Source organism: Chrysochloris asiatica, unplaced genomic scaffold, assembly GCF_000296735.1.
Source record: "Chrysochloris asiatica unplaced genomic scaffold, ChrAsi1.0 scaffold00103, whole genome shotgun sequence".
NCBI lineage: Eukaryota > Metazoa > Chordata > Mammalia > Afrosoricida > Chrysochloridae > Chrysochloris > Chrysochloris asiatica.
In genome coordinates, this window is record NW_006408621.1 from 9,704,568 (window position 1) to 9,715,445 (window position 10,878).

The 10,878-nt window shown below is 43.3% G+C and overlaps 1 protein-coding gene across 1 annotated transcript in view; it reads left to right on the top strand.

Annotated features, from left to right (window-relative positions):
• The first annotated feature begins 3,157 nt into the window (after nucleotides 1-3,157).
• The window catches only part of MIB1 (mindbomb E3 ubiquitin protein ligase 1), a 147,691-nt gene continuing 139,970 nt past the window's right edge, over nucleotides 3,158-10,878 (top strand). Inside the window, exon 1 of the mRNA XM_006867290.1 lies at nucleotides 3,158-3,386. Coding sequence (XP_006867352.1) covers nucleotides 3,158-3,386 — 229 coding nt within the window. The remainder of the gene's footprint in view (nucleotides 3,387-10,878) is intronic.

Below are 10,878 nucleotides of genomic sequence, written 5' to 3' on the forward strand. Positions count from 1 at the left end.
CTGGGAAATTCATGGTTTATCTATGGGAATGATGATGAATGTTGAATATGGGTCATTATTTGCCACATTAATGGTATTCTTGGGTTACTAAAATATTTTGATGTTGTTGTTAATTTTTGGTGCTGTTGAGTCAAATCTGACACAGCAACTCTGTACAGCGTTTCCAGGGAGCAAGCAGCTGGTGGGTTTGAAGCACTCATCTTTTGATTCAAATTCACCTTTAGGTCCAGAGCTTATCCTACAGTGCCACACCACTACACTTTTAGCCCTGGTGTAGGCTAAGTACTGAACTGCTAACCACAAGGTGAGTGGTTCAGACCCAACAGCTGTGTTTCTCAGAAACGCTATACATGATCACTCTGCGTCAGACTCAACTTGACAGCCCTTAACAATAACAATAAATATTGTATAGATACTTCATGAATCCAATACAGCCTAGAACCTATGCCCATAAGCAGGGAGCTTGAGACTGGATTTCTGTATGATTTTATGATAGTGTAGCGGTTACTAAAGGAGCTCTGGTAGCGTAGTGGTTACAAATCGGGCTGTGAACCGCAAGGTCAGCAGCTGGAAACAGGGTCGCTATGAGTCGGAACCAACTCCACAGCACATAACAACAACAACAACAAAGATTTATGGAGTTCTGGTGGGGCGCTGGGGGTTAATGCACCGGACTGCAAAGCTGTTTGAACTGCAAGGTTGACGGTTCAAGCTCACCAGCTGCTTCTCGGAAACCCTATCCAGGTTCACTATGGGTCGGAACTGACTCGATGGCACTTAACAACAACAACAAAGATTTATAGCCTCAGAAACCCTATTCAGTGTCTCTATGACTTCACAGCCCATAACTCCCACTACCATCGGTTCTGGGGATGTTGACTGCTTGTTTATGTGCCGAGGAGTCGGTTCCGACTCATAGCGACCCTGTACAGGGTTTTTGAGTCTGTAAATCTTTACTGGAGCAGAATGCCTAATCTTTCTCCCGCGGAAGAGATGGTAGTTTCTAACTGCTGACCTTGCGGTTCGCAGCCCGATTCATATCTACTTCACAACCAGAGCGGACTACAGGTACACAGTCTATGATCTGTTGTATGTTCTATTCAAATGAACATTGATGCAGAATAACTAAAGAACAGAGCAGAATAGGTTATAAGGACTGTTTTTAAACAACTTTTAAAATAAATGTTTGCTCAATAAATGTCTATTTGTTGTTATGTGGAGTGGAGTTGGTTGTAACTCATAGCCACCCTGCACAGGGTTTCCGAGGCTGTAAATCTTTACGGGAGCAGAAAGCCTATCTTTGTCCGACGGAACAGCTGGTAGTTAAGAACTGCTGACCCTGAAGTTAGCAATCTTTTCGTAACCACTACGCTACCAGACAGAGATCCTTTGTCTCTCTATATATGAGAGACAAAAAAAAAAAAAAAAAAAAAAGAACTTTAAAGACGTCTTGAGCAGCAGATTTGCACAATGCAATGCACTGCTTGATTTCTTGACTGCTGTTTCTTTGGGTGCTGTGGGACCAAGTAAAATGAAATCCTTCACAACTTCAATATTTTCTCAACGCACCGCAGTGTCATATAAGTAATCGCAGCCAGAAACCGCTCTTGTAGTTCTCTTATTCTCCTTTCTAGACTGCATTTGCAATTACAGTGTGAATTATGTTGTGTGTGGGAGTAGTTATCAATCAGGAAGTGCTTGTAAACTATCTTTCCCAGGAGTTTGTGCTGTTTAGAGCCTATTAACCATTTTGACCTCCCATGAAGTCAAGACCAAGCTTCTAAAAGGCCTTACCCTTCACTCATGTCACTCAGTACTATTCTGCCTAATTAAAAACAACATATCTCTACCCACCTACTGTGGTTTGAAGCGTTTCAAATTTATTGTTGTTAAGTGCTGTCGTGTCGATTGACTCATTGCGACCCTATACAGGGTTTCTGAGAAGCTGGTGGATTTGAACCACCTACCGATGGGCAGTCAAGTGTTTATCCTACAGTTTCAAATTCACACATGCAAATATAGATTGCTCTTAATTTGTCCTATCTCCTGCCCCCGTTTAACGTAAAAAGCGAACCCCAAATGCATACAGCACACTATACACCTAGGTACACCAGAACTTAATTGAAGACGGATCTCTTCTTAACTAGTTTCATAGTCTGGGTCCAGTCTCATTCTTATTTCCTGCAGCTCCACCTCCTGGCTAGTCCGGTGAAGCTCTCTGCCCCGCCCCTTTCTTTACAGCCAATGGGACGCGTCGCACCACCGGTTGGGGCTAACTCCAGGGATACGCCCCACTGTCGCCCTAAACCGAGGCCGGGCCTTCGCCCCCTTTTCTAGGGCTATGCACATGCGCAGTCTCGTTGGGCCCAGGAGAGTCTCTTAGGGATCGATTTTCTCCTTTCTTTCCTCAGTCGCGCGTCTGTCAGAAATCCTTTGCATCCAATTATTGCCTGTGGAGCCTCTCTTAGTCTCTTAGAGAAGCTGCATCTCAGCATCGGGTGTGTCAGTACCCGGATATGGAGCGGCTTTCGCCCAGCGGGGACTGTCTGGCCCGGCGGAACGTGGCGGCTTGAGAGAGAGCAGATAAAAGGGGGCCCCTGGGCCCGGGCGCTCGCCGGACGCCGGGAGGTACCACCGCTGCCCGCGGGGGAGGCGGCGGCGCCGACGTTCCGGCGCCAACCCTGGGGCGAGGGCCTGGTGGATATAAAAACTCGGCAGTTGTTTGCTCCCCGCTGTACTAGTCCTCTCAGTCGAGCTAGCCTGCCCCGGCCCCCAGCGCTCCCCGCGCTCCTGGCCTGGCGATAGCGCGGTCTCCTGGCGGCGGCCGTGACTGTAACCCGGCCGCGGAGCCCGGAGGAAGCCGGCGAGTCCCCGCCCACGGCCCCTCTGCCCGCCCCCTGCCGCCGCCACCGCCTCCCAGCCGCAGCGGTCCGGTCTCCTGTGAGAGAGGGGGGCGCGGCGGTAGCGGCGACGGCTGGGCAGCGGCTTTAGGAGCCGCGGGGACCGCACTGCCGCCCCCGTGAGTTACTCCCACGTACCCCGGGGCTCGCTGCCGCCCCCGCCGGTGCCGAGGGTCCGGCCCGGGCCCAGCTCCCTCACGGGGCCTCTGGCGGCAGCGGCGGCGGCGGCAGCAGCAGAGCCCACCGCTCGGGCTCCGATGAGTAACTCCCGGAACAACCGGGTGATGGTGGAAGGAGTCGGGGCCCGGGTAGTGCGCGGCCCGGACTGGAAGTGGGGGAAGCAGGACGGCGGCGAGGGCCATGTGGGCACCGTCCGGAGCTTCGAGAGTCCCGAGGAGGTGGTGGTGGTGTGGGACAACGGCACCGCAGCCAACTACCGCTGCTCCGGGGCCTACGACCTGCGTATCCTGGACAGCGCGCCCACGGGTAAGCCGCGGCCACCTGGCCCCAGGCCTGCGTGCGTCGGGGGCGAGACGAGGGATAGTGGGCGGCAGTACCGCGGGTGAGAGTCCCAGGTGGAACGTCTGGTCGGCCGCGCCCGTCTGGGTAGAGCGGAAAAGGAAAGAGGCAGAAGGAGTTTTAGCTTCAGTACCTTCCTGGTAAACAAAAACTTGCAGAAAAGGCCTCCCAAAAGGAGATGATGGTAGCATCACCTGGATGCTTTCAATCAAGCCTGGCAGACACCAAGCTCTGACTCGCCAGCAAACACAGTTCCTCTCTTCCTCCAGGGAAGGGGTCTGGAGAGGCTTGTTTAATAAGCCATTGAAATTAATCAGTCACCAAGTGATAACTGTTTGAAGAGAAGCTTGCCTTGCCATATGGTGCTCCGTTGACCGGTTACAATGCGAGGAGCCGTTGACACCCCTGATTTGTTGATTTGTGGGTTTTTTGTTTGTTGTTGATTGCTTGTAACATACACAGTGATTTGGTGAAGTTCAGTAGCCCTAATGGTACTTTGGACGCTATGGAATGATTTTTCATCTAAATAGTTTAATTTTGTATTTTTATATTTTAAGAGACCTCACTGAGCTGTTGAACCATTTCTTTGTGCTCAGTACTTTTTTCAAGTCAAGACAGGTGACACTTGATATTCTTTTTTGTTGTTTTTAACATGTCTGCCTCATGCTTAAGGTTATGTCAGAGACTTTTCGGTTCACCCAGAAATGAGTCAATGTTCTTCATTCTTGATTTGCTAAGTAGCAGAGGCCTGTTATTGCCGCTAGGATTTTTACAAAATATGATAAACCAAAAACTTGATTTCACAAAATAAACTTATGGTTTGTTTCAGTTTATTTGTTTTCACATAATAAAAAATAGATCAAGTTGAAAATTGGATACTTTTCAGAATGCCTAAATGAACAGGTTTTAAGATGTGGCACTGGGTGTGAATGCCCTGGACTGCAAAGTAGATTTGAACTGCAAGGTTTGATTGAACTGCTGTGGGTCGAAACTGACTCCGTGGCACTGAACAACAGCAGCAGATCTTGAGTTGAGTTCATAATGGTTAGCAGCAGTAAACTGTGAATGAAATAAGCCAACTCAGTTTTTGAGCAGATACTTAACAATATGTATTTCTTTTACTAGCTATTTAAAAATTTTAAATTTAATTTTAACTTTTTATTGTGAATTGGATGAAGGTTTACAGAACAGATCATGAGTTTTATATTCTACAAATCATACATGCAACTTTCTCAATGTAGCATCACTTACTCCATTTCCTCCCTATTATTTCTTGTTTCCATTCCTACTTCTCTCCACACCCTCTGAATTTTGTCCATGGGTAAATGCTGCCCTTTTGATCTTGAATGATTGACCATTTTTGATCACCCTAAATACCTATCTTGTTTTGCTGAAAGTTGAGTTCCTGAATTCAGTTGCAGATTTGAAGGGTGATCAAGGGCCATCACCCTGGGGTGTCCATCAAGGTCTTGTGTGTCCACCAGTCTTCATCTGATCTATATGTTGTTAAGTGCTGTTGAGTTGGTTTGGAATCATGTATAGCATTTCGGAGGCTTTAAATCTCCCTGGGAGCAGAAAGAAAGCCTCATCTTTCTCCCTTGATCTGACTGGTATACTGGTCTTTTGTTATGATTTTGAGTTTTGTTCCACATTTTTTCCCTGCTATCCAGGACCTTCTAACAAGATCCCTTTCAGAGCACTTGGTAGTAGTAGCCACACATCATGTAGTACTGCTCTCTGGGTCATGGAGACCGATGTTTCTGTAGTCTATTAGTCCATTGGACTCATTGTTTCAGTGTCTTCAATTTTCATCATTTTCTTTACCCTGGACAAGGAGAGACCAATAATTGGATCTTAGGAGATCACTTATGAGCTTTTAAGATCTTAACTGTATTGTTGTTAGTGTCAAATTGGTTCAGATGCATAGCGACCCTGCATAGGGTCTCTGAGGTTGTAAATCTATGTGGGAGCAGAAGATGAGACTTTGTGTTACATAGTTTTCTTAAACATTGAAAATGATATATGTACATGGGCAAATGGGTTAATAAAAGAGAAGGGCATTGTACAAAAGGGGCAACCATTGCCACTAGTTTCTTGTGTATTTTTATAGAATATCTGTTATTTGAGGAGACTTCAAAAGGTTTGTGGAAAAATTCTATTTTTCATGAACTTTTTAAAGCCTACTTTTATATGAATGTACCAAAAACTACTCTCCTTTAAAAGCATAAATCATAATAAACTATATTCACTCTTCTGCACATTTGTTTGTTTAACTTAATAATACACGTTGATAATTTTTACACGTCTAGCACATATATAATTGTTGCCATTGAGTTGGCTTTGACTCGTAGTGACCCTGTGCATAACAGAGCAAAACACTGCCTGGTCACGACAGTCTGATTGGCTACTACAAAAACAAGCAAGTTGTTTGCTGGGGAGCCATTAAGGAAAGCAATCAAGCCCCTTCAGGACAAACCTCCCTCTATGACTGAAACTCAAAGGGAACACATGAGCAGGCATGTAAGCTTGCTGCGAACATGTTGGTCTACTGGTGAGTGGAAATGGGAAAAGATAGCAATGAAGATATTGGCCAAGTTCGACCACGTTCCATAGAGTCCCGTCAACCTACAGATGAGAAAGAGAAGAGAAAGGGCTGGTTGGTCTGAAGTGTAGTGAGAACTGGGGACTCCTAAGCCCGTGGACAACGACCTAGCCACAGAAGGCTAGAGTCGAGAGTGAAGTGTCCAGCTGATAAGAAGTGAGGGGAGAAGCACAAGAACACCCAAACTTGCAGATAGTACCCATATGACTGAGCTTCGATGTCTTGATGATCAGAACTCCCAAAAGAGGAAAATAAAGAAATTCGATAAAGGAAACAAGTGTAAATTGCTGCAATTTGATAAAGTTGACCTATACTTATGGAAGTAGTAGCTCAAAATACCAACTGAGAGGGAAGGAGTCTTCATATCAAGGATCAATCCTATCCCTCTGTACACAGGGTTGATAGGGACAGGCAACTTAGACATTGGCTTCCTAAAATGGGGGGTCAATAAAGGCACAAGTGACTGGCTTACAAGTTTTCAAGAGGGAGTTTGGTTTCAGAGTGTGCAGGGGAAGGTGGAATCTCCACTGAATATTTTTCATCTTGGATAGTCTGGTGAAAAGAGATGGGGATAAAATTCTTATGATTAAATTGTAAGGAATTGTTATCATGACTAATTGCGATTGTCACAACTATAAAGTAGAAGTTTTGTAACATAAAGCGAGGAGTAATTAATCTACATTCCAGCAACAGAACACTCTAGGATCTTCAATGGAGAAGAGCATAGTGGAATGTGGGGCCCTACCCAGAGAAGCAGCGACACCAGAGATGGAGGCAGAGATGATATGGAGAGCTGGAGTGGCTAAGGACTCTAGACTCATGGAAAGAGAAAGGCTGTGTGCTGACAGCCAGGAGCCAGGCTTGTAGAATGTACCCTTGGGTTGTTTAAATGATTATATATTCCCAAGTATTTTTGTGTACATAAAAAAACAAAAGCAGAATGGAATAGAAACAAATACTGTTGAATGATGATGCATGGAAGGGATTGTAATCATTGCAATTAAATGAAATACAATAGGAGTAGTGTAAAATCAATGTTCTCCCATGTAAACTATTACTCAATTCACAATAAAAGCTTAAAAAAACAACAAAAGCAACAAAACACTGCCTGGTCCTGTGCCATCCTCACAATTGTTACGCTGGAGTCCATTGCTTCTGCCACTGTGCCAATCCATCTTGTTGAGGGGCTTCCTCTTTTTCATTGACTCTCCACTTCACCAAGCATGATGTCCTTTTCCAGGGATTGATTGCTCCTGATATGTCTGAAGTATGAGAGACAGAGTCTTAATATCCTGGCTTCTAAGAAGTATTGTGGTTGTACTTCTTCCAAGACAGATTTGTTTGTTATTCTGGTAGTCCAGCAACAACAACCAGCACATCAACTTAAATGCAAATATAGGGCTACCTTGTTCTTTCATGGCTGCATAGTATCCCAGTGATTGGATGCTATGATTTATCTTAACCAGGACTTTATTGATGGGGATTTGTATTCTTTCAGGTTGTCTTATTTTAATGATGTATCCTTGTACAGGTGTGTTGAGTACATCTGAGGAAGTGGAACTGCTGATTCAAAGGATAGACATATATTTAAGATTTTGATAGTTGTAGACTAATTGTCTATGGAGACATTTTACCAGTATACACTCCTAGTAGCAGTATAGGAGGCATGTGCTTGTTCCTGTACACTCTCAAAATATTGTTAACATGCTAGCTTCAGTTCAGGTCTGACCACAGGTAAACAATGTTTTCTTCAAACAATATAGTCATTGGTGCTAATTAGTATACATACAGACTTATTCAATATTGATTATATATAGTAATTAATATTCATCTATATAAACATTAACATTAAAAAATTTTTTAAAAATTATTTTCAGACATACAGAAAAATTGAAAAACTAGTAAAAAATGGTGACCAGAAAACTAACACTAATACAATACTATTAACAGAGTCCTGGTATGGCACTATGGGTTAATGTATTGGAGTGCAAGGTCCATTTGAACCACAAGTTAGCCGTTCAATCTCACCAGCCATTCCTTGGAAACCCAGTACAGGGTTGCTGTGGGTCTGAGCCGAATCGATGGCACTTAACAACAAACAACATTGTTGTTGTTAAGTGCCATTGATTTGACAATAATAATAATACTATTAACTAATTTACAGATCTTATTCAGATGTAAATAATTACCTCACTTGTTAAGAGCAGTAAGTCAGTTCTGACTCATAACAACCTTATATAGAGTTTTTGAGGAGTGTCTGGTGGGTTGGAACCGCTGACCTAGAGGTTAGCAGTCTAGTGTTTATCTGACAATATCACAGCAGGACTCCTAGATCCAGGGAAAAATTGATGCCAAGACACATGAAAATCTCCAAGGAATGTTGGGCCTAGAGATGCTAAAAGGAGACAAGTACATTTCTCCAGAGTTGGCATGTTCAAACCAGATTCAGATGAGGACGTGGAATGAGGGATATCATTGTTGACGTCAGATGGATCTTGGCTGAAAGCAAAGAATACCAGAAAGATGTTTACCTGTGTTTTTTTGGCTGTGCAGAGGCTTTCTACTCTGTGGATCATGACAAGCTGTGGACCACATTGTGGAGATTGAGTATGCCAGAGTAGTTAATCGTGCTCATGAGGAACTTGTATGTAGAGGCAATTGTTCAAACGGGTCAAGGGAACATTGAATGGTTTAAAATCAGGAAAGGTGTGTGCCAGAGTTGTATTCTTTCACCATACTTATTCAGTCTGTATGCTGAGCAAATAATCCAAGAAGCTGGACTATATGAAGAATAATGTGGCATCAGGATTAGAGGAAGACTCATTAACAACTTGCGATATGCAGATAATGCAACAACCTTGATGAAAACAAAGAGGACTTAAAATTGTAATGAAGATCAAAGACCACAGCCTTCAGTATGTATGGAATTCAAAGGAAAAAAAAAAAAAATCCTCATAACTGGACCAATAAATAACATGATAAATGAAGAAAAGATTTAAGTTGCCAAAGACTTCATTTTGCTTGGATCTACCATCAACACTCAAGGAAGCAGCAGTCAAGATATCAAATGACATGGAAAGAGAGGGACTGGGTGCTAGTGGCCAGGAGGCAGGCTTGCAAAATGTGCCCTTTGGTTGTTTAAATTATTATATATTCCTGAGTGTTTCTGTGTACTCCCCCTGCCCCCACAAAAAAAAAAACAAACCAAAACAAAACAGGGAATGTAAGCAAATACTGTTGACAGCTGAATGATGATGCATGGAGGAGATTGTGATCATTTCAGTGAAACGATGGTATAAAGTCGGTGTTCTCCCATGTAAACTATCAATGAGTTCACAATAAAAACTTCTAAGAAAAAAAGAAAATAAATCAAATGATATATTGTATTAGGCAAATCTGCTGCACAACACCTCTTTAAAGTGTTCAAGAGCAAATTTGTTAGTTTGGAGACTGAAGTGTACCTGATCCAAGCCATGGTATTTTCAGTAGCTTTATATGTGTGTGAAACTTGGACAGTAAATAAGGAAGACCATAGAAGAATTGATGCATTTGAGCTGTGGTGTTGGAGGAAAATATCAAAAGTACCTTAAAAGTACCATAGACCAATAGAAGAAAAAACAAATCTGTGTTGGAAGAAATACAACTAGAATGTTTCTTGGAAGCCAGACTTTGGATATATTGTCAGGAGGAACTATTCCATGGAGAAGGATATCATGCCAGGTAAAGTGGAAGGTCATCGAAAAATGAGGAAGACCCCTTCCATTCCCTCCAATTGCTCCTGTTTGTAATGGAAATGGCACTTTTTGCCTCTTACACCATTGTGTTTGGAAGCAGATAACCTGCATTCTAGATTCACAAATGATGAGGAGTTTTGTCTTAGGTTGGAATTTGAACTTAGAAGAATTTTGGAATAACATAATTGGACTCTTGGTGTGGCACTGTACATAAACATTGGACTGTGAACCACTAGGTCGGCAGTTCAAAGCCAGTAGCTGCTCCTTGGAAACCCTATATAGAGTCACTATGTGTTGGAACTGACTTGATGGCACTTAGTAATATAATGGGATGAATACATTTGGAATCCTGGTGTGGCACTGTAAGATAAGCACTGGACTACTAACTATAGGGTTGGTGGCTTAAACCCACCAGCTGCTCCTTGGAAACCCTATACAGGGTCGCTATGAGTGGGAATCAACATGACAGCACTTAACAACAACATAATACTATGAAAGTGTTTTAGATGTAGCTAGGATATGAATTTTAGGGGATTCAAAAGTGGAATGTCATGGATTGAATTGTGTCATCTCAAAACATGTCAGCTTAGTTGGGCCATTATTCTCAGTGGTTGGGCAGTTATATAATGATGTAATGTGGCAGTTATGTGATGATTCCCTAAGATGTGATCTGATACAATAAACCAATGAGAGGAGTAATAGTAGGCTTTAACCACCACCACCACAATACCCTTAATCCCATCACAACCTTGATATTATGCAAAGAAATTTTCCTTAGGGTGTAGTTTATAACACTTTTTATCTTATAAGAGATAAAAGGAGAAAGAAGTTAGCAGAGAAGGAAGGACTTCCTACCACCAAGAAGGAAAAGCGGGCTGTGGAGTGCATTCTTTGGATATGAGGTTCTTGTACTGTGAAGCTTCTAGATTCAGGGAATGATTGGTGCCCAGACACGTGGGGATCTCTAAGGAATGCTGGGCCGATAGAAGCTGTAGTATATGAAGAGGAATGTGGCATCAGGATTGGAGGAGGACTGATTAACATCCTGTATATGCAGACTCCTGGTGTGGTGCTGTTGGTTAATGTGCTGGATTGCAAAGTCCACTTGAGCTGGGAGGCCTGC